The sequence below is a fragment of the Podarcis vaucheri genome, assembly GCF_965113315.1.
Source record: "Podarcis vaucheri genome assembly, chromosome: 7".
NCBI classification, from domain to species: Eukaryota; Metazoa; Chordata; class Lepidosauria; order Squamata; family Lacertidae; genus Podarcis; species Podarcis vaucheri.
Window position 1 is genome coordinate 5,695,577 of NC_138765.1, and position 24,234 is coordinate 5,719,810.

Sequence of the window (24,234 nt, forward strand, 5' to 3'; positions counted from 1 at the left end):
GGGTCTTTTCCAGGGAGTCTTCTCTTCTCATGAGGTGGCCAAAGTCTTGGAGCCTCAGCTTCACGATCTGTCCTTCCAGTGAGCACTCGGGGCTGATTTCCTTCAGAATGGATTGGTTTGATCTTCTTGCAGTCCATGGGACTCTCCAGAGTCTCCTCCAGCACCAGAATTCAAAAGCATCCATTCTTTGGCGATCAGCCTTCTTTATGGTCCAGCTCTCACTTCCATACATCACTACTGGGAAAACCAGAGCTTGAACTATACGGACTTTTGTTGGCAAGGTGATGTCGCTGCTTTTTAAGATGCTGTTTAGGTTCCTGGAGCAGGAACCCGCAAGCCACTCCAGTATCCCTGCCAAGAAAACTCCATGGACAAAGACAACCAGGATTAGTGGAAGGTAAGTTGCTACTCTAAATCTCATACTGATTTCTTCCCACCCAGAGGAATCTTCCATTTGTCCCTTTCTCTTCTCATTCCTCTCCCTCTCTTGTTCAGGGAATTGAAGTCTTCCTGGCACTGAGATCCGTGCTGAGAGACCCGAAAAATTTTGCAAAATCAGAAGGATTCGACCCTTAACACTTCCTGGATGATAACAGGCAGTTCAAGAAGAATGAGGCTTTTATGCCATTCTCTTTTGGTGAGTCAGTGTGTGTGTGTGTGTGTGTGTGTGTGTGTGTAAGTGATAAATAAGCAGACAAGACAACAACATAAATTGACTTCAAATCAGCCACAACTTTATTGATTACAGGTGTGAATGGTTTGGCATAGGCATTTGGGTGTAGCCATTTTCCACTCCAGACCATTTGCTGGGAGTGCATCTATGGGTAAATCACATCTGGGGTGTGTGTGATATGACCTACATCAAATAGGGGTACCCCATGGGGGTTCCCCGTGGAGGAGTACTATGACCTTAGTCCCTGTCTGGGCATCCAGACAGAAGCAACTCCTTGCAGATCCCTTTAACAGGATACCCATAACCAAGGAGGGGCACGCAGAGGCTACAACCTCCCCTCCAGCCATGGGCTTACCCCATGCCTAACCTTACAAAGTTGTGACTATTGCTACGAGGAAGGCAAAAACCACAAAAATGGAGCCAATTTGCCAAGTGGAAGAATTCTGGCCTGGATCTGAATATGGCAGCCAATAAAGTCCATAGCAAGGTTAAACATGAAGGCAAAAAACACATGAATAATCGAGGCAGAGTGGGAGATCCAGTGAAGAACTGGGGAGGAAGCCTTCGCAGACCTCTGTTTATCCCCCTGGGAGTGGAGCCAAGTGATGCCTGTTGGTTAAGCCTAAAGCTGCCTGCCATTGGCTGATCTGCAAGCAGGCTGCAATCCGACCCCAGGTCAGTGCCAGATCGCGGACATGACCGGGGCCGCAGCACCGCCTGACCATTAAAGGTAAGCAGACTTGTGTTGTGCCTAGAAAGCAGAGGTCTGAGTGATTTTGTGGTGGCCTGGGAATCTGATTCAGAGGCTGAACCTGAGGAATCCCAGCCTGCACAGGAGTCCCCGCCTCCAGGGCCGGCTGAGCCGGGGCAGGGGCTTGAATCTGAAGGACCCTCACCTGTGCTGGATCCTCAGGAGCAGACACCAGCTGAGTCTGCTCTGGCTCCTGAGGTGATGGAGGACCCATTGCCTGCAGGTGCTCCACTCTCAGCCCTGTCAGGGGAAGCTGAGGTCCAGTAACCCTCCAGCCTCTCCGGAGCTGCAGAGGCTCAGGGCAGAGAGGTGGAGGGAACTAAGTTCTCTCAGGAGGAGTGCTCGCCTCCAGGCCAGGAGAGGCGAGTCACCTGTGGGCCGGGACCACCCTAGGCCTCAGAGGAGATAAAGGCCAGTCAGCCCAGTCCTAGGTTGCGGGAGCAACGTCGTTGGTTACCTGTTCCTGCCAGCACCCTGTCCTGCTTTCTGCCAGACTTCCTTACCACGCCTGACTCCCTGCCTTGGACTCTGCTTCAGCCTCGGACCGGACACGGATCACGCCGCACGGTAACCCCCCCCCCCCGGGACCAGCACAGATTTCCCCCTTGTCCTGCTCCTTTCCAAGAGGAAATAATAAGAATAAGACGAATAAGAATAATAATTTTATTATTTGTATCCTGCCCATCTGGCTGGGTTGCCCCAGCCACTCTGGACAGCTCCCAAGAGAAACCCGCTCTTTAGCAATAGACAATCCAGGGGAAACCCAAACTGCTGTTTGTTCTGATTGAGTGCTAAAGAGTGGTTTCCCCTGGAAACAGGAAGAAGTCAAGAATTAGCCAGAAAGTGTTGCTGCTGCAGATGTACCCTCAAATTACCCTGTCTGTCCAAGCATCATCTTTTTTGCCTTCTGCAGAGAAATCTCTTTGCCAGCCACGCACACCAAAATACCAATGGTCTTGATGTATCCAGGGGTCTTGGCCCAAGCACATAACAGAACCCTGAAAGCCCATCTTGGCATTCTTCCTGTTTCCTAAAGGTAAAGGGACCCCTGACCATTAGGTCCAGTCGTGGCCGACTCTGGGGTTGCAGCACTCATCTCACTTTATTGGCCGAGGGAGCCGGTATACAGCTTCCGGGTCATGTGGCCAGCATGACTAAGCCGCTTCTGGCGAACCAGAGCAGAGCACGGAAACACTGTTTACCTTCCTGCCGGAGTGGTACCTATTTATCTACTTGCACTTTGACGTGCTTTCGAACTGCTAGGCTGGCAGGAGCTGGGACCAAGCAATGGGAGCTCATTCGAACCGCTGACCTTCTGATCGGCATGTCCTAGGCTCTGTGGTTTAACCCACAGCCCCAGCCGCATCCTTATGTTTCCTAGAGAAACACTATTGTTTGTGGGAGCGGCTGGCCTGGATGCAAATCTTCCTCTTCACCACCAACATCCTGCAGAACTTCCACTTCAAATCACCCATCCTGTCTGAAGAGATCAACAGCTCTCCCATGCTGGTTGGTTTTATCACCATCCCACAATTCATAGCATGTGCACCGTTCCTCTCTGAAGGAGGAATGAATCTGTACGAATCTGTATTTGCTGGATTCTTACTCTCTTTTGGTACTAAGACAATTTTTGACTCTTTCCAACTTCCTGGAATTTCTTTTTGTGGAAGATAATCAAACAGTTCCTTCAAAAATGTAACTAGTTCTTCCTGGAATGCTTAATTAAAATCCAAAGCCCTCCATTCCTGGAAACTTATTCTTCTTAGCTTTCTGGCTATACCGGGTAATCCATTAATTCTGCTGTCACTGGATCCATTTCTGTTTGAGAATATTTCTTTAATATTCAAATTATGCAAGAAATCCAAGATATCTTCCCAAAATGGATTTTTTATGAATTGTAAAATTGACTATAGAAAGCAAATAACTCATCTTTCATCCCAGGTTTTGATTTTTGCCTTGTTTTTGAGAGAGCCATCAGTGTTGCATCTTTAAAATATCTGCCAAGGTTGTATTTATTTCACATTGCTCCCTTCTCAAAATACTTTTGTCATAAATAAGCTAAACCTCTTGTCACATGTTTAGCATATTGCAAGTTTTTCTTGCAACCAATAGTAGTTACAGATAGGTAGCCGTGTTGGTCTGCCGTGTTGGTCTCTACAATCAACCTAACAATGAATCAATCCATGCAATAAATACATTTTTTGGACACTACTATAAAAATACAGGAAGGGCGCATAGACACCACCTTACACCGTAAACCAACTGATGGACAAACATATCTACATGCCTCTAGCTACCATCCCAAACATACCAAACAGTCCATTGTATATAGCCAGGCACAGCCGCATCTGTTCCAATTCTACAGACAGAGACTCTCACCTAAGAGATCTACAGCAAACCTTTTCAGAACTAAAATACCCAGCAGATGAAGTTAGACAACAGATCAACAGAGCCAGACTGATACCCAGAGAGAACTTGCTGCAAGACAGACCCAAAAAAGAAAATAACAGAACACCTCTAGTCATCACATACAGCTCCCAAGTTAAAACAGTACAACGCATCATCAGAGATCTACAACCTCTCCTGGACAATGACAGTTCTCTTTCTCAAGCTCTGGGAGGAAGACCTTTCATTGCCTACAGACAGCCACCCAATCTTAAACAACTCCTAACCCACAATAATACTACAACCAGACTTAACACGGACACTGGCACCAGAGCCTGCAATAAACCCAGATGCCAACTTTGCTGCCACATACACCCGGACAACACCATTACTGGCCCCAACAACATCACACATACCATCTCGGGACTATTTAATTGCTCATCGTCTAACATTGTGTATGCCATCAAATGCCAACAGTGTCCTTCAGCTCTCTATATTGGACAAACAGGCCAAACCTTACGCCAAAGAATAAACGGACACAAATCTGACATCAAGAAATACAAAACAGAGAAACCAGTAGGAGAACACTTCAATCTCCCAGGACATTCTATACAAGATCTCAAAGTAGCTGTTTTACTACAAAGGAATTTCAGAAATAGACTGGAAAGAGAAGCTGCTGAATTGCAACTCATTACCAAACTTAAAACCATGGAGAGACCTGGTCTGAACAGAGACATTGGATTCCTATCTCATTATACATGACTAAGCCATTTTTCACCTTCTCACCCCTTGCCTTTTCCTGTAAGACCTATTGCAGTCGTTAAGAGTTGTCAACAGGCTCATCTCAGCTATCTGCCAATCTCCCATTCCCACCACCCTTCTGAGTAATACCCCTCCCCACCTTCTCTCTATATAGAAGGATCTGGCAACTTCTGTTTCAGTGTATCTGAAGAAGTGTTCATGCACACGAAAGCTCATACCAAGAACTAACTTAGTTGGTCTTTAAGGTGCCACTGGAAGGAATTTTTTTATTTTGCAACCAATAGGTATCCTGTGAGGGTCATTTTTATGCTGCACCTCAAATTGAGAAAGCCCCAAGATCCAATCTTTCCTCCTGTTTGACTGCCAGTCAGATCAGTCAGAAACTCCCCCAGAACCATATTCATAGGTCCCTTGCCTTTGCAGAAGAGGAAGGGTCCTGAAAGCCTAAATCTCAATGGGAAATGAACTGACCATGACAAGGGAATGATGTCTGGAGCCCTCACTTTCAGATCACACTCTTCAGGCCCAGTTGAGAAAACTAGGTCCAGAATGTGGACTACCACATGCATTGGGCTGCTGACAGGTTGGTACATTCTCATGGTCGCCATGCCAGCCCTGAAGCCCTTGAGCTACCCCAGAGTCAGTCGCCTTGGCATGGGTGTTGAAGTCTTCCAACACAAGCAGTCTGGGAGTCCTCCACACCACCTCCAAAGCCATGTGATGGCCTGGGAATTTGATTCAGAGGCTGAACCTGAAGAATCCCAGCCTGCACAGGAGTCCCCGCCTCCAGGGCCGGCTGAGCCAGGGCAGGGGCTTGAATCTGAAGGGCCCGCACCTGTGCTGGATCCTCAGGAGCAGACACCAGCTGAATCCACTCTGGCTCCAGAGGTGATGGAGGACCTGTTGCCTGCAGGTGCTCCTCTCCCAGCCCTGTCAGGGGAAGGTGAAGCTGCCCCTGGGTCCAGTAACCCTCCAGCCTCTCCTGAGCTGCAGAGGCTCAGGGCAGAGAGGCGGAGGAAACTAAGTTCTCACAGGGGGAGTGCTCGCCTCCAGGCCAGGAGAGGCGAGTCACCTGTGGGCCGGGACAGCCCTAGGCCCCAGAGGAGATAAAGGCCAGTCAGCCCAGTCCCAGGTTGTGGGAAACCTGTTTCTGCTAGCACCCTGCTCTTCCGGAGTTCCTTGCCTTGGACCCCGCTTTGCCATTGACAGACAGCCTCCAGACCCTTGACCCAGGACCGGACTCAGACCACGCTGCACGGTAACCCCCCTCCCCGGGACCAGCACAAGCCAGCTGTCTCAGCTCAGGCAGGTAGGCTGCCAGCCAGTGAGGTAGCCAGCAGAATCTCTAATCTGTCCTGATTGCCCAATGCCCAGAACACAAACTCTACACCCCCCTCCCAACTGGAGAGAGAGGCTGGAGAGAGAGATGGAATAACTCCAAAAGGGGGTGTGAGCCTTCAGTAAAATTTATACAAGAGCCTCAGTTTCAGCTACGTGGGCACTTTCTCTTCCCAGCTACTTGGAGCTCCACATGTCACCCCATGGATCCCCTCGGAGCAGCAACCCTTTTCCTCTGCTGCTCTCCTCTTAGTCTTACACCAGCAGAGACCCTGTCAAATGATACAGAATTCTGAGAAATGAGGTGAGAGAATTGTGTTTGACTCCTTGCAGCTCCCGTGGTGGTGCAGACCTGGACAGGCAGCTCCCTGTCTCCACTATCTGTCCATCTGAACTTTGCTCTGGTAGGTCTTCTCTTGACTTGAAAGAAGACCCTGAGCAGAGATTAACAGGTTGCACAATTTCAAGGAGGAGCTTCTTCCAAAGGTATGTAACAGGCTCAACTCGGACTGCGCGTGTATTTTCTCTTCCCAGCTGGTCAGCAACACATTGCCTGCAGAGCTCCACAGGCCACCCACAACCTCCCCATGGATCCCCTCGGAGCAGCAACCCTTTTCCTGGCCATCTGCCTCTCTTGCCTGATGGTCCTCTCAACATGGCGGCAGATGCACCGCAAAAGCCAGATGCCACCTGGACCAACTCCCCTCCCCTTCATCGGGAACCTGCTCCAAGTCAACACAAGCGATATGTACCGTTCATTCATGAAGGTAACTTTCTATCATGTATCAGAGCACAGTTTGCCATTCTCTGAATTGTTATTATAAAATCATTCTTAAATACTGTTGATTAATGAAGGTCACTCCCATCTATCTATCTACCCACTCATCCTTCTCTCTCTCTCTCTCTCTCCCACTTGACTCATCATCTCATCATAATTCTCATTCCATCACATTATCCAGCTTCTTATTCTCTCTCTTTATATTTCTGCCTGAGTGGAAGGATCTATGCTTGCATACATTTCCATCTTGCAAGATACCAACCTTATTTAAAATGTTTTAAAAAGACTTCCACCGTTTACGCCACACGTCTTTTATACTTCAGCCGCCATAACCTCTGTTCTTCATATCCTTCCTATAGGTTTTCCTTAATTTTTCACTTTACATTCTTTATATTTTTCACAAGATTAGTCTAAACACAACCAAATTTGGGTAACTGAGCCCTGGTTTTGTAAATATTCATTTAGACAATCCCACTGTTTCTTGACCATAATCTTAGGTTTTCTCATGTCTCATTTCCACATCAGTTAGTGGTTCTTTTCAAGGAAAGTCCTCAAGAAAATTAGTCAGCATTTTGGTGTCCATTTCTTTTAAATAAACATTTTCCCCTAGCAATTCCTCCAGATATTGAGGATTTTCCAATGTTATTTTCGATCCTATGAACATTTTCGTGCACACATTCCCCTAATGTATGTACTTATCCTCACATTTTCCTGGTGGGCGTGGAGGACTGCATCATCCGACTCAAAAACGTTTCAATTTTGAAGGGGCAGCTCTGTTTCAGAAAGTGGGAATGAGGACTGTTTGCATTACTACGTGGACCGAACCCTAAATTCTCCCCCACAAATGTCTTTAGAGATTTATTGCAGCAGCTACATGTAAGTCCAGGAAAATGCTTTACTGCAACACCAGCAGTTTCATCAGGCTGTGGCACACCTTCCTTCCTTTTCATCATCTCTGAAGTTGGCACATGTGGCCCGGACCAAGGGAGCCGCTGATGGAAGGAGACTGCCCAGCGCTGGACCTCCCGGTGGGAGTTCTTTCAGCCTGGCTTATTATTTCACAGGGTTCACACCATTCTCAGTTACAGCCTTAGGCTCCTTAAAGGGAAGGTTGCAGGCAAACCTAACCAAGAATTGAATAGTGCACTGCCCAAAGAAATCCAGCTATTCAGTTCTTAAGAATTAGAAATCTCACACCCAGCAGAACCTGCTCTACCTAGTTGGTGAAAATGGAGACTTCCCACCCAAGAGAGGTATTTGGGCATGAGGGTCCAAGCAACTTATATTAAAGAAATATATATGCACATATGTAATGCCATGGCAGGGGAAGGGGGGGTCACATTATGAGCTAACATTTCGTGTAAGATACAGTTTGTGGAAAAACAACACAGCAGACTCTAGAACGGTAAGAAACAACATTAGTAATACTCAAACAATTAACAAAGCAATATTCCCACCACTGGCTAGCAGATAAACATTATGTATTATGTGTTTATATATGTTGGAAGCTGCCCAGAGTGGCTGGGGCAACCCAGTAAGATGTGTGGGGTATAAACAGTAAAATTATCATTATGGAATGGGGTGTCCCTATTTCCATCAGAGAAATGTTGAAGGGTATGCACCTCTTTTTCTAGAAAAATAGCTCTGGGTCAGCTAATGATAGGGAGGATAGCCAGTTTTTAATCTTGCTTGTCTGAAAACCAACCTGTTTGCTCCATCTGTCCATCTGATTTCACACAATGCCCTCCCCCTCTTTTCACAGATCCGTGAGAAATATGGTCCAGTCTACACCATCCACTTAGGGCCCCGCCGTGTTGTGGTCTTGTGTGGATACGATGCCGTGAAGGAGGCCCTGGTGAATCAAGCCGAAGCGTTCAGCGGCCGTGGAGAGCAATCGGCATTTGACTGGGTTTTCCGGGGCTACGGTGAGTAGCTCTTCTTGGGCAAGCCTTGGCCAGAGTGCATCTTCACTGGCAATTTTTCTAGTGTAACTGAAAGCAAATTATTTTCTAAACTTGGTACACATAAAACATTGGTAAACTTGGTACTTAAACAGTTAATATTCACACTACCCTTTCCAGCTGACTCATGCACTGTTCCATCAGCTAGTACTACATTTACAGACTTACAAGGCTGCTTTTCTACAAGGGTTTGTGCAGACTTAACAAAAATGTTTGTCGCTGCTGAGTCTAAAATCCAGTCCTGTCCAACGTCGTGACTGGTGCCTCGAACTTCTGCAGAAACATACTGGACTCGACTCTTCCTGTCTCCTCGCTTCCCAGCAAATGCAGGCCGCCTTTGTCTTGTATTTTCTCCCACAGACACAGTGCGCTGACATACTAAATGCTTAGTTGACCCACAATGATAGCATCTTCTGACTGTGAAAGCTGCTTCCTCAACAACCTCTTTAGGTTGCCGCTCCTCATCGGTTGAATATCTTTTACTGGACTGCCTCCCATTTCTGGAGTTACGGTGAGGGGTTGTGGCCTTCCTCTCATGGCGTCTTTTCTCCTCGTCAAGCAAACGCCCAATTAAGAAATGCATTGTTAATTGGCTTTCTGGAATTGCCTCCAAGGTCATCACTAAATTGTCCCATGACTCAGGAAGTGAAGACAGCACAATACAGTGGTACCTTGCAAGACGAACGCCTCGCAAGACGGAAAACCCGCTAGACAAAAGGGTTTTCCGTTTTGGAGGCACTTCGCAAGACGAATTTCCCTATGGGCTTGCTTCGCAAGACGACAGCCCATAGGGAAATATCCGGGACAGCGGGGCGGTGGGGCGGGAACGCCTTCTCCCGCCGCCGCCGGGCTTCGGAACGATGCTCCAAAGCCGGGCGGCGGGGCGGCAACACCTGCCCCCACCGCCGGGCTTCGGAACGCTGCTCCGAAGCCGGGCGGCGGGGCGGGAACACCTTCTGAAGGCGGGCGGGGGGCGAAAGTCTTTGTCACCCCTGCCTGCCTTCCCAGGGGCTTTTAAATCGCCCCAGACAGCGGAGAAGTCCTCCGCTGTCCCGGGGCGATTTTAAAATGCCGCCCGCCAGCATTTTAAGATCGCCCGGACAGCGGAGAAGTCCTCCGCTGTCCCGGGGTTTTTTAAAATGCTGGGGGTGGGAAGAAAAGCCCTTGTCCCCCCCCCCAGCCTTCAGAAGAGGTCCGGGGACAGACTGTCCCCGGACCTGGTCTGAAGGCGGTTTCCCTAGGAACGCATTAATTGATTTTCAATGCATTCCTATGGGAAACCGTGCATCGCAAGACGAAAAACTCGCAAGACGAAGAGACTTGCGGAACGAATTAATTTCGTCTTGCGAGGCACCACTGTATAAACCTTTCTCTGTTCAGAAAAATGTTCCCCAAGTTCATTTAACTGTGAAAATAAACCACGCATTCTTTGAAGGTGTTTTGAAACACATTCACCCTCACTTAGTCTGGCTCGGTACAGAGCTCTCATTAGAGTAATTTTGCTGCCAGCAGTGTCTCTAATATGTATCGCTCTCAGTGCTTTCCAAATCTCACTTGCTGTTTCAAGGTCTCGCACATGAGATAACTGAAACTTCTCTAAACTCAAAATTAAATTGGCATAGGCTTTGTCCTCCAGCCTTTGGTCTGCTTCATCTACTTCTTCATCCTCAACTTTTACAGGAGGGTTAACAATAACAGTCGAACATTGTTCTTTCTTTTAAAACGCCTGCATCTGTAAACTCCATGACATATAATTGGACTCTCCCAGTTTCTCTACTGGAAAATAGGAAGCTCCCCCTTGAGCTCCAGCTCCAAGTCCAGCCATGGCTCCACCCAGCTTTCAGCTTTCCACTTTACTCACACGTGGCTTGAAGAAATGTTCAGCTCCTGGTCTCAAACAGACACTCCCTGCTGATGCCTTCACACAGCCAGCTGCTTGAGAAACGCTGAGTTGCTTCCAGTCTCTGGGTTCTTTTCACACTCTGTCTCTGCCCACTCAGGACTGGGCCCATAACCTATTGGAGGGGGATTTTCAATTGGTGGCAGAGGACAGACTGTGACTCCAGGAGACATAGGTGTAAAACCAAAACTAAAACGAAGACTTTATTACAAAACAACAAACAGAAACTCTGGTGGGTGTTATTCCTGCAGGCAGGCTACAAAACGCTGCTTTTTCCTTTTGTAGCCACGGCCAGCTGCAACCAATTAACCCAGAAACTTCTTAAAGGTATACACATGTTTCTGTGCAGAATGTCTCCCAACATTTAGCAATGGTCCTTCATACAGTCCTATGAAGAAGATTTTTGAATACCCATTTTTCAGTGGAGAAAAGTGGTCCAAGAAAGGGTTTCTCTAGGCACTTAAAACGAGTCATAGACAGTGGCGGAGCTGCATTCTCCGGCACCGGGGGGCAGAGAACAGGCGGGGGCAGGACTGGCATGTGTCCCGAGGGCATGGCGTGCATCCTGGGGGCGTGGTGCGCTGCCACAGGGGTGTGGCACGCGTCCTGGGGGTGTGGCATGCTGCCTGCGTGGGCATGGTGACCAGCACGGGATTAGGGGCAGCCGCAATGGCACCCCACCAGGATTGCGCTGCTGGGGGCGGTGCACTCCCCCCGCACTCCTCTTCCTCCGACAGTGGTCCTAGAAGAGATGGTATGTGCATTTTCATATTCAAAGCCAAGTAGAGGACCTGTGATGTAACTTACTTGCTTTGTAAGTGTGCCTGGAAAAAGCTCTGGGCTTTGCATGTGCCTTCCATCATTTGTCTGCTGTGTCTTTTCCTCTGTTGTTCTCCCTGTCGGAGGTTCCTTACGACTGAGCTGAAATGGCTCTCCCCCATGCCATACTATCTTCAAAATCCAACGGCCTCTGCTCTGACGGTGATTAACGACCTAAGCCTTTGATGAGGCTTCAGGCACGTTCCCATTATGCAGAGTATCCAAACAGCAGAAGGGCAAGAAATGTGTGCTACATCGCTACGTTTATTTCTAGCTACGCGGGACAGAAAAGAATATGCATCTGCTCTCTGTGAGAGTCAGTGAACAACAACACAAAGAAACAGGAAACCAGTAACATCAACACCCGCACACTCTTAAATACCTCAAATGTCTTCACACACACACACACACACACACACACACACACACGCACACACGAGACTCCTTAGCTTTGCAAATGTGTTAGCAGTTTTATTGCTGCACAACTAGGAGTTACACACACACAGAGAGAGAGAGAGAGAGAGAGAGAGAGAGAGAGAATGAGAGGAAACACACACTTAGAATGTTCTTCCAAGTGCTGAAATTGCAACTTTAAAAACCAGTCAACAAAGATTTCATTGCGGGCGAAATCTCTATCACTGTGTGTTTCCAGCCACATTCCCACTGAGTGCACCTTCTCCTGTTCCTCCTTCCCTTTACTCCTCCTTCGCTTCTCAGGGGTTGCCTTCAGCAACGGGGAACGGGCCAAGCAGCTACGCCGATTCTCCATCATGACACTGAGGAACTTTGGGATGGGAAAGAGATCCGTCGAAGAGCGGATCCTGGAGGAGACCCACTTCCTGCTGGAATCCCTGAGGGAAACAAAAAGTGAGCTCAGTTTTGGTACCTTCAAGAAATGCTGCTTAATGAGTTACAGGTAATAGTTAGAAACTGGACAGTTACCTGGGCATTTGAACGCTGATAATCTGAACCTTGTCACTGCGGCATTTGAGTCCCAATTGTATACTGGACAGCTCCAAGGTTGCAAGGAGAAGGAACTAAAAGTGCCAGTCTCTGCTTCCCTCGGACAAAATAAGCCAGATACACAATAGCAAAATGTGACCCAAGTGATCCAAGCATTAAAATTGACAAAGGTGAAAGTTATAAAAACTCAAAAGATATTAATGATCAATTAATATCTCGGTCCTGTATACCTGAAGGAGCGTCTCCACCCCTATCACTCAGCCCAGAGACTGAGGTCCAGTGCCGAGGGCCTTCTGGCGGTTCCCTCCCTGTGAGAAGTGAGGTTACAGAGAACCAGGCAGAGAGCCTTCTTGGTAGTGGCTCCCGCTCTGTGGAACGCCCTCCCACCAGATGTCAAAGAGAACAACAAGTACCAGACTTTTAGAAGACATCTGAAGGTAGCCCTGTTTAGAGAAGTTTTTAATGACTGGTGTTTTAATGTATTTTTAATCTTTTGTTGGAAGCCACCCAGAGTGGGTGGGGAGACCCAGCCAGTTGGGCAGGGTAGAAACAAATAATAATAATAATAATAATAATAATAATAATAATAATAATAATAATAAATAAAGAATTATATACTAAACTGAAAGACATCAGTCACATCAGTCACAAAGATATGAAGGTCTTTTTTAATAGAATAAAACTACCCCATTTAGATGATATACAGAAACAAATGCTATTAACACCAATACTGAATGGGAGGCAAAAATTAAACAAACTACTGGTATATTTAAAATGACAAGTGGCAAAACACAATGATTGGATAGAATCGCCATTGAATGGTATAAGATCTATTGGTACCAAAACTTCATCAATTGTGTGATGAGGTACTTGATAAAGGTATTTTATCAACAATATGTATTCGAGCTTAAATTACAGTTATTCCCAAACCAGATAAAGATCATGCACAGTGTGCAAGTTATCAGTCTGTAGCGTATCTTTGATTAATGTTGATACAAATATTTTAATATCCTATTAACTGGTCCAAATTGGAATTGATTGGAATAACACTTGCAGTTTAATGTTGAGTTTTGGATATAATGGAGATGAAAGAGATTTGGATTATTATAAATGATGCAGGAGAAAATGGTTAACAAAAGGACCCACAAAGGGGAGGAGGGAAGTCCAGGAGATTCTTTGGGATCTTGTTTTTATGTTGGTTGTTGGAAAATTGATTGGGGGGGGGGGAATTGAACTGGAAAATTAAATAAATTTTTAAAAAACACAAATTGGAATTGATGCCAGTAGGTCAAAAATTTGATTGCACATTCATTAAAGGAATATCCATTTCGGATTTGTTCCGAATCTGCTAAATACCTAGGCATCTTAATATCAAGAGATATAACACAGTTAGTTACTGTTAATATATATAAATTTCCAGGTGCTCCTTTTGACCCCACCTACGTCCTGAGCCGTTCAGTGTCCAACGTGATCAGCTCCATTGCCTTTGGCAACCGCTTTGAATACGAAGATAAGGAGTTCCTCTTCTTGCTCAGCACTTCGCTGGAAATCTTCCAGTTCACTGCCACCTCTTGGGGACAGGTACGTTGGAGGGGAGGGGGAGGACTTCCAGCATGAGATTGTGAATAATGTCACTTCTCCTAATCTGCTAAAGGCACAGCATGCAGGACAGCCAACACCAGGTGAGGCCCTGTCATTACCCCAAAAACCAGCAGTGTAGCGTTCCCAAAGCAAGGAAGGATTGGACTCTGATAAAATACACACAGAGGCTTGACCAGCAAGACTCTGGGAGGGGTGCATACATAGCTGTCAAGCGTCTCTTATTTGACGGGAAACTCCCTTATCCCAGCGCTGTGTCCCGCTGCTGTCCCTTATTGATGATGTCCCTTAAATTTCCCGGGTTTCAAAGGAAGCAGCTCCTCTCCCTCCTTCCCTGCCGGCCAGGGAGGAGGGAGGCTCCAACTGTGTTGCTTGGCTGTGTTGCTCACCCAATAAGGAGTCTAAGAACGACTGGGAGGTGGAGCTTGCATGCCTTGTGCCGATCAAATCGGCCACGTTGCCTGGGGACTCGCCTTTGCTCAGCGCTTCCCAGTGGAGAGGTGACGGTGGTTTTCCTTGCTGCATCCCCTTTGCCGGGTTGCTGCGCTGTGGGAACCACCGCTTGAGGCTTCGTTTGGCTGCTGGTTGACTAAAATCCCTTATTTTGGCTGCTGATCCCTTATTTTCGGGGCGGCTGGTCCCTTATTTTCAAATCTGTGACAGCTATGGGTATGTATAATAGTAATTCCCTTCCCCTCGGCCCAGGTCATTTTATTCACAAAAGAACTTTTTACACAGTGTTCTTAAGAACCAATCAGTTTTCTTCTGAGCATTTCAAAAAACCCCACGTGGGACAAAGTTAAAGTTAAAACTACAAAGAGCTAATTTCCTACTTGAGCGTGCATATGTAATTCAGAGTAAATAAAAGAAGAAGCAAGGAGGAATGCTTTTAGGAAACTCCAGAGGTCATAAACAGCAATAAACAGGAGAGGAAGGATAGGTAGTATTTACCATCTCCTTGTGAACGATTAACAAACTACATCAAAGCTAGCTTTATGACCCAGGATGCCTGATGAACAACTGGCCTGTGTACTTAGAATGCTGATACGTGACTGTCAGGCATAGAGAAAGCAAATGCCAGAGGTGGAGAGGCTTGTGGGATTTGATCAGAAATTATTGTCAATGAATTAAACCCAGTCAGCGCAATGCGTTCATTGCGGACACAATGGCTTGCTCCATATGTCATAATTCCTCATAGCAATCCCACCTGAACCCCACACTCTGGATATTTGCACTCCTACACAGCAGTGGTGTTATGTACTGAGTTGAATAGGATCCAGAAGGCAGCAGCCTGATTGGTCCTAGAATAATAGGATCCGATATGCAGCAGTCTGATTGGTCCTAGAAGAATGCAGCAGTATGATTGGTCCACAGGAGCCACCCAATCCAGCTCCAGGTGGAAGTGAATCCACAACCTGATTGGCCTACAGGAGAATCCAGGAATTAGCCAATTACGTGCAGCCCATTATGCAAATAATGTATATAAAGCAGATATTTTGTGGAAACATTTATTCCTCCTCACCACTATGGGCTGAACAAAGAGCATGAAATCCACTCTCGACTCTGAGTATATTTCAAGTGGTCAAGGCACAGAGTTAGAAGCAGCAGCAGTGCCAGCTAAGGAGCTAGACCACATTCAGGGGTCTGAGTGAGCCTGACCAATAGAAGCCCACAGCACAACCTCCCAGAGCTTCAGGGACTGTAGAACCACAACTAGGACCCTCACAGGTGCCTTTCACAAATGACCCAAATGCCTCCCCCAGTACCTCACAGGAACTGCACCAAGTGTGAGAAAGAAAGCAGAGGCACCAATCTTAAGAAACTAAGTTCTCTACAAGTGGGCAGAACCTGGGAGAGGCTTAAAAATGTTTAGCTATTTGTTGGAGCAAGCGTCTCACTCTGAGCTCTCCGTGGTGCTGCAACTCCTGTTCTGCTTTGCTCTTTGGTCGGGCTCTGCCTGGAGCAAGTTTACAATGTTGCTTCAACCAGAGATAATCCCAGATTGAGATACTGAAGCTGCTGGCTTTGTAAGCAATTCCTCCACACACCCTGATTTTCCCTCCAGATTGCCTTCCTTGTCCCTCAAAGATGGGAAGTCAGGCCCTGAGGTTGTGTCTGTGACAAGTTCATAGCTTAGTCAGCACCAAGTTCTGTCTGGGTGGAGTGAGGAGTTCCCTCTGTCTGTTTTTCTTGGAGAGACGCTTCTCCAGTCTCCCTTCTTTTCAAGCCTCCTGTTTTCCCAAACCTTCCATGATAACAAGGAACCAAGGGAGGGAGGAACTCCTGCTTCTGCCTGCTCCCCAAATCAGTCTTTGTTCAAAATCTGTTCTCTCTCTTCCTCCTGATAACTCTGGATTCCTCCAAACCCGACACACACAGCTCTACGACATGTTCTCAGGCATCATGCAGTACCTGCCTGGCCCACAAGATAAAACCTTCAAGAAGCTGTTGGGCCTGAAGGAATTCATTAAAAGGAAGATAAAAGAAAACAAGGAGACCCTGGACCCTAACAACCCTCGGGATTTCATTGACTGCTTCCTGGTGAAAATGCAGCAGGTAAGATTATGTTATTCTAGTTAGGTAAAGGTAAAGGGACCCCTGACCATTAGGTCCAGTTGTGACTGACTCTGGGGTTGCAGCACTCATCTCGCTTTATTGGCCGAGGGAGCCGGCGTACAGCTTCCGGGTCATGTGGCCAGCAGGACTAAGCCGCTTCTGGCGAACCAGAGCAGCGCACGGAAACGCCATTTACCTTCCTGCCGGAGCGGTACCTATTTATCTACTTGTACTTCGTACTTTCGAACTGCTAGGTTGGCAGGAGCTGGGACTGAGCAATGGGAGCTCACCCCGTCGCGGGGATTCAAACCGCCGACCATCTGATTGGCAAGTCCTAGGCTCTGTGGTTTAACCCACAGCGCCACCCACCTCCCTTGTTATTCTAGTTACTACAATCAATTTCTCCATAAGGAAACTTTGTGGACCCTGGGCCCACTGGGAAGATACTGTAACTAAACTAAATTCAAAGAAAGGAAGAAGTATGTTGGAGGATTCAGGACAGATCAAATAATGTACTTCTTCCTGCAGCATTTGATTAAACTCCCCCTCCACCCAGCCGTCTGTTTCCCACACAATTGTTGAGCTGCTTTTCAGCCCTCCACAACTGTCCCCCCCCCCTCATTGGAGTGAGCATGACATCACTGCAGCTCAGCCAATCAGTAGAGGAGAGAGAGCTTCATAGACAGGAGCCAGTCAGATTTTAGCCTATCCCAAGAAATAATAAGTAAGTACATTTTCTTCTGCCTAGGAAAAGGAAAACCCAAACTCAGAGTTCTTCCTAGAGAATCTGGTTTGTACAACAGCTAACCTCTTCTTCGGCGGCACAGAAACGGTCAGCACCACCTTGCGCTATGGCTTCCTGCTTCTGCTGAAATACCCGGAGGTTGAAGGTGACTGCGGAAGGGGGAGGGAAATAGGGTGGAGAGATGTCTCCATGCCTTTCTATGGGAGGGTCCCTCTTTGCTTTCCCAGCTGTGAGCTGGGATCCTTCTTTAGCTCCCTGGAAGGTGCAAATAGCACTGTTGGTCTCATCCTGCTGATTTCTCAACAGAGAAAGTCCACGAAGAGATTGAACGGGTGATTGGCTCCAGTCGCACTCCCAACATAGATGACCGTCCCCTGATGCCCTACACGGATGCTGTGATCCACGAGATCCAGAGATTCGCTGACATGCTCCCCTTGGGGTTAGCAAGACGTGTGACCCGCGATACCCAGTTCCGGGGATACACCATTCCCAAGGTATTGTGGTTCTATTAATTCCTTAGACTTGGACTCCACCCTTCCAGATATGGTTTGTGGCTCAGTGAAGTTCCCCAAGTGTGTAGGTATGTTGATATGTGCAGTATAAGGTATAGGGACCCCTGACCATTAGGTCCAGTCGTGGCTGACTCTGGGGTTGCGGTGTTCATCTCGCTTTATTGGCCGAGGGAGCCAGCGTACAGCTTCCAGGTCATGTGGCCAGCATGACTAAGCCGCTTCTGGCGAACCAGAGCAGCGCACGGAAATGCCATTTACCTTCTTGCCGGAGCGGTACCTATTTATCTACTTGCACTTTGACGTGCTTTCGAACTGCTAGGTTGGCAGGTGTATGTACAGTATAGGTAGGTATTATATAGAGTAATGTAGGTATGTTTTATGTTATGAATATAAGGTAGTGGGTTATGTTTGTGTATTGTGTCATTGTGTAAATGTATTTTATGTGTTTTATATGCCAGTAAAATTATGCATATAAAATGTTACAGATAGGTAGCCGTGTTGGTCTGCCATAGTCAAAATAAAAAAATTCCTTCCAGTAGCACCTTAAAGACCAACTAAGTTAGTTCTTGGTATGAGCTTTCGTGTGCATGCACACTTCTGTGCTTGCACACAGAAGATACATACTGTGTATCTGAAGAAGTGTGCTTGCACACGAAAGCTCATACCAAGAACTAACTTAGTTGGTCTTTAAGGTGCTACTGGAAGGAATTTTTTTATTTTGCATATAAAATGTGTTTTATATGCCAGTAAAATTTATTTAATAAAAAAAAAAATAAGACTTCACCCTTCCAGGTATAGTTTGTGGCTCAGTGAAGTTCCCCAAGCATATCTGTTCCACCTGTCCGTACCCTCTGAGTGATAATAATCAGGGAGACAGAGGCACCACACCAAAGGGTGGTGTCCCAAAAATGGGGAACTCTCATTGAAAATAACAATAAATTATTATTATTATTATTATTATTATTATTATTATTATTATTATTATCATCACACCTCAAGGCAAGTGGAAAGACAGTTCTTTTGCGTTGCCATTGGCCCTCATAATAATAAGAATAATAATTTGGCTGGGTTTCCCCAGCCACTCAGTGACTCTGTATTGTTTCTTAATGGCCCTAGCTTGGCCAGGTTCTTCTGCCCAGACTAGCCCAGGAATTCTTATTCAGCTTTCTCTCAAATAATAAAGAACCTGCCATTTATTAATTTATAAAGTTTAGGGAGGTCACCCCCCCAAAAAAACAATATTTTCTTGCCCACGAGAATAACGTTCCATTTCTCCCCTCTCTTCTCATTTCCCTCCCTCTCTTGTTCAGGGAACTGAAGTGTTTGCTTTGCTGGGATCTGTGCTGAGAGACCCCAAACATTTTGCAAGACCAGGCGTGTTTGACCCCCAACATTTCCTGGATGAGAGTGGGCAGTTCGAGAAGAATGAGGCTTTTATGCCATTCTCTACTGGTGAGTCCTCAGCAGCCCCTTGGCGGTTTACAGCAAATAGTAACCCAATATAGTCGACCAATTGAAGTGAGAAAAATTAGCCAGAAACTGTTGCTGTCAGGGAACTGCCATTGGAGCCAAGAGTGGAGGTAAGGCTCCCCGACGATGCGGGAGAAGGGACCAGCAGAGGGAGAGAGAACACTTCCTTTGGGGAAGGAAATCAGCGTGACACCTGGGAGAAAGGGGAGCAGGGAGGGACTTCGGAGCGAGAGCTCTAGGACTCTTCCACAGAGACCAGCGGGGAGAGTCCAGGACCTCCGCTGGCCACGCCCACTCTGCGCAGAAGACTTCCGCGCAGGGAGTCTAGGCGTAGACTTGGTGTCAAGGAGTTTTTATGTTGGAAGAAGTTTAGGAAACGCCCACTGACGGATTCTGCCAGTGACTGACACAGCCACGGAGTAAAGGCTGTCCAGCCAGGGAAAGGTTTAGCCAGGGAACGTTGCCTAGAGCATCCGCACTCTCTACACACAAGTAACCCCCAATTCCCTTTACAGTTGCTGGTGCTGATATACCTCTGTCTCGCCCTTCTCTTTTCCCTTCTACAGAAAAATCTGTTTTTGAACCATGCACACCAAAATTATTGTTATTATTTATTAAACTTGTATACTGCCCTTTACCTGTAGATCTCAGTTGTAATGGGTGTATTTTATCTGTGGCTGTGCGGGTTAGAGGAGTCTTGGCCTGAAAGCCTCAGTGCAGGCTATAATGACCCGTCTTTGCTTTCCTCCTCCTTCCTAGGAAAACGCTATTGCTTTGGAGAGCAGCTGGCCCGAATGGAACTTTTCCTCTTCTTCACCAGCATCCTGCAGAACTTCCGCCTAAAATCCCCCATCCCTCCTGAAAAGATTGACATCTCTCCCATGCTGGTTGGCTTTGCCACCGTTCCACGTTTTTATGAAATGTGTGCCATTCCCTTGTGAAAGAGGAATCATAGAATCATAGAGTTGGAAGAGACCACAAGGGCCCTCGAGTCCAACCCCCTGCCAAGCAGGAAACCCCATCAGAGCACTCCTGACATATGGTTGTCAAGCCTCTGCTTAAAGACCTCCAAAGTAGGAGACTCCACCACACTCCTTGGCAGCAAATTCCACTGTCAAACAGCTCTTACTGTCAGGGAGTTCTTCCTATTGTTTAGGTGGAATCTTCTTTCTTGTAGTTTGGATCCATCTCCGGAGCAGCAGAAAACAACCTTTCTCCCTCCTCTATGTGACATCCTTTTATATATTTGAACATGGCTATCATATCACCCCTTAACCTCCTCTTCTCCAGGCTAAACATGCCCAGCTCCCTTAGCCGTTCCTCATAAGGCATCGTTTCCAGGCCTTTGACCATATTGGTTGCCCTCCTCTGGACACGTTCCAGTTGGTCAGTGTCCTTCTTGAACTGTGGTGCCCAGAACTGGACACAGTACTCCAAGGTACAGGTGTCTTGAACAAACAGAGCACCGTTGTCGCCCACCTTAGCTGCCCCAAATGCAAAAGTTGGAGAAAGCTTGAACTCATGAAGGGCCAGAAGAGGTTGGTCCTTCCTCCTCCAGAATCTTTCTTTTCAAGCTCCATGATCTCTGTTTCCATGGGTAGAATTTCTCTTCTCTGCATTTTCTTGGAATTGATCTCACAGGTCCATAAATATCTGGTCCCTGGCTCTCTGCCCTCTTCCTGCCCTACCCCACTTCCCTGAGGTACCAGGGTTGAGTCCCTCTCATCTTCCCCCTTTCTGGTCACCAGACTCCCTTCTGGCACCTAGTCCAACTCTGAAGTCTTTATTTCCATGTCATGTTCCCCTCCCTTTCCTATCTTTGTTCTTCCACTTGTGATATGTTTGCCAACATTCCTTTGCTGACCCTTTCATTGTGAGTAGTTAAGGAAGAATTGTAGTTAAGGAAGAACCTGTGGGATAGGTGTCAGGATGATATGTGGGTGCTTGCCGAGATAACAGCCCGGGATTCCAGACTGTCTTTACAAGATTTATTAAGTCCAAAACTATATACAGTACGGAGCTCTTGAAAGCGTGTCTGCCTCAGTTGCTATGAGTTGTGGGAAGTGGCTCACTCCAGTTCCCCCTCCAACAGAGAAGCTTCCTGACACACACACCCCTTTTCCTCCTCTCCTTACGTGAAAAACTACCGTATTTTTCGCCCCATAAGACGCACTTTTTCCCCTCCAAAAATGAAGGGGAAATGTGCCTGCATCTTATGGGGCGAATGCAGGCTTTCGCTGAAGCCTGGAGAGTGAGGGGGGTCGGTGCGCACCGACCCCTCTCGCTCTCCAGGCTTCAGGAAGCTCTGCGCAACCCTCGGGAGACCGGCTCCGAGTGTTGCGCAGAGCTGCCTGCAGTCCCGGGATCAGCGCAGCTCTGCGCGGCCACCGGGAGCCGGGGGAGAAGCTCCGCCCCACTCCCGGTGGCCACGCAGAGCTGCCTGCGGTCCTGGGACCAGCGCAGCTCTGCCCGGCCACCGGGAGCCGGGGGCGAAGCTCTGCCCCGCTCCCGGTGGCCGCGCAGAGCTGCCTGCGGTCCTGGGACCAGCACAGCTCTGCGCCGCCATCCGGAGCGGGGCGCTAAGTCCCGCCCCGCTCCGGATGGCGGCGCAGAGCTGCCTGCCATCCCGGGATCAGCACAGCTCTGCCCATCGCCAGCCCCACAAGCTCGGGGGACAGCGGGGAGGCAGAGCGTGCCTTCCCACTGTTCCCTGACCTGGTTCTTCCAGCCCCGCACCTGGGGGAGGAAATAAAAAAAATTTCCTTTATTTCCCCCCCAAAAAACTAGGTGCGTCCTATGGGCCGGAGCGTCTTATGGGGCACAAAATACGGTAAGCGCCAGAGACTGCTCCTTTCTCTCTACTATAACAACCTTTGGATCTCCCTCCCTCTCATTTTCCGTGTTTCCTTACAGTCCCTCCTCCTCTCCCTCTGACAAGTGCAGCTGCTCATCAAAGGAGGCGGCTCTCTGTACTTTCCGGTCTCTCCCCCCTTCTCTGCCAACCGATCCCTGACAATAGGACAGTTGCTAGCACGGTTTACAGCTTGAGGAGGTCAGCCATACCTTAGAAAATCTTGCCTCTCTGAATATTTCCGTCTCTCAGTCCACAGTATGATGAGCAGGGGTAGCGGCGGAGGAAGCCACTCAGGTGTCTGGAGTGGCGCGCCCAGGGATGCGGCATGCTGCCCATAGGGGCGGGGCGAGGGCGGGGCGAGCCACCTATAGGGGAAGGCCACAGCGCGGGGCCTCTGGAGTCTGCCTGTCTCCTCCCACTCAGCTGCCTACAGCTGGGGGGGGGGGAGGCAGTGGATGGACCATTTGGGCAGAGCGGAGCCTGTGCGCGCCCAAACCACCATGTCTCTCCCAGCATTTTGTCACCCCCCTCAGTGGTGACACCCAGGGCACCCCGCCCCTACCACACACCCCTTCCTCCACCCCTGGGTAGAATCTCCTTAGGGTAGAATCTGGGACCATGAGTCTCCCTCCCCCTTCAACTAGGGGCACTCTTTGACCCCCACTCCATTATCAGTCAATGTTTCGCCAATGCCATCTGTTGATTTTTTTCACATTTAACCAGCTGAGAATGAAACTAAGTTGAAGCGGTATATTGATTTTTCTCAATACCTCAAATAATTAGGGCCATTCTACCCTGTCAAAGGCTTTTGTTGCACTGAAAAGTAGCAAAACAGTTCGTAACCTGTTTATCTCTGCCTTATTCAGGATGTACAGTACAATGTTTTCAATATTTGTACTCTATTGCCTTCTCTTAATAAATCCAGTTTGAACTGGACGAATGTACAATCCACTGATGTCATTGAGCCTTCTTTATATGACACTTGCCAGAATTAGAGTAATTTTTGATTAATTCCAGCTCTTAGGAGTTACTTCTTTCTGTGGGAAATATTTAAACAGCTTCTTCAAAAATGGATCTTATTCTTCCTGGAATGTTTGATTGTTTTACTCTATGCCAAACCCATCCACTGCAAGATGCGAAGCCACAGGGAACCAGGCAGAGCGCCATCTTTGTAGTGGCACCCACCCTGTGGAATACCCTCCCATCAGCTCATATGCTAATTTGGTAAGCAGCAGAAAGAATGGTATGTGACCTTGTACCATCCAGTTAAACACTGCATAGAACTGAGTAATGGAAGATAGTAATGAACTCTCCCAGCACACCAGGTCTGGAACAACAATGTATACACGTGAAATTGATTACTTATTTATAAAATGTAATGGAGGTGCTGTTTTGTAAAGTGGAAAAAGTGGCCTGCTGGAAGAATGGTTTAACGGCAAGTGAAAGATGTCAACTGGACTCAAAATAAGAATTGATGATGGTCATATGCTTGTAACCAGAGCAGGAAACCTGATCTTAAGAAATTGTATTAAATTTTAAATTAATTTGGTTTGATTTGTAATAATTTGGAAAAAATAATAAAAATAATTTGGAAAAAAGAAGTTTAATTCCAATTTTTGCCTTTGAAAAGTCCTGGTGGCATAAAGATGAAACTACTCCTAGGGTAAGAATTATCATTTCCCACTTACAAATATAGTTTATCTCCTTCTCAATTGTGACGTCTAAATTCACTTTGATTGGCTAAAATATCAGGATGCATTCCCACCATTACCTCTATTAAATGCCTTTCAATACTCAGTTTTTCTCCCACCCAATAAATGGAGGTTAATAGCTTTCCCATGGCTAAACCACAGAGCCTAGGGCTTGCCGATCAGAAGGTTGGTGGTTCGAATCCCCGTGACGGGGTGAGCTCCCGTTGCTCGGTCCCTGCTCCTGCCAACCTAGCAGTTCGAAAGCACGTCAAAGTGCAAGTAGATAAATAGGTACCACTCCGGCGGGAAGGTAAACGGCATTTCTGTGCGCTGCTCTGGTTCGCCAGAAGCGGCTTAGTCAAGCTGGCCACATGTCCCGGAAGCTGTATGCTGCCTCCCTCGGCCAATAAAGCGAGATAAGCGCCACAACCCCAGAGTCGGCCATGACTGGACCTAATGCTCAGGGGTCCCTTTACC

At 47.5% G+C, this 24,234-nt stretch overlaps 1 protein-coding gene and 1 long non-coding RNA gene across 2 annotated transcripts; both read left to right on the forward strand.

Annotated features, from left to right (window-relative positions):
- Positions 1 to 6,114: 6,114 nt before the first annotated feature.
- On the forward strand, positions 6,115 to 20,163 carry LOC309536838 (cytochrome P450 2A13-like). The gene is made up of 9 exons (XM_082231197.1): positions 6,115 to 6,676; positions 8,450 to 8,612; positions 12,085 to 12,234; positions 13,751 to 13,911; positions 16,309 to 16,485; positions 17,234 to 17,375; positions 17,537 to 17,724; positions 19,053 to 19,194; positions 19,972 to 20,163. The coding sequence occupies exons 1-9, from the start codon at positions 6,497 to 6,499 to the stop codon at positions 20,151 to 20,153; spliced, it is 1,485 nt and encodes a 494-aa protein (XP_082087323.1). The 5' UTR covers positions 6,115 to 6,496; the 3' UTR covers positions 20,154 to 20,163.
- A 495-nt stretch (positions 20,164 to 20,658) lies between these two features.
- On the forward strand, positions 20,659 to 23,667 carry LOC309537037. Its single transcript, XR_014221779.1, has 2 exons — positions 20,659 to 21,360; positions 22,048 to 23,667. It is a non-coding gene; the product is annotated as an uncharacterized lncRNA (long non-coding RNA).
- Positions 23,668 to 24,234: the final 567 nt, after the last annotated feature.

Excerpts from the sequence above, each read along its gene's own strand:
- LOC309536838 (XM_082231197.1), top strand. The coding sequence starts at position 6,497 with ATGGATCCCCTCGGAGCAGCAACCCTTTTCCTGGCCATCTGCCTCTCT. Across the intron at positions 16,486-17,233 it reads TCCTGGTGAAAATGCAGCAG|GAAAAGGAAAACCCAAACTC; the intron begins GTAAGATTATGT and ends TCTTCTGCCTAG. Across the intron at positions 19,195-19,971 it reads TTTTATGCCATTCTCTACTG|GAAAACGCTATTGCTTTGGA; the intron begins GTGAGTCCTCAG and ends CCTCCTTCCTAG.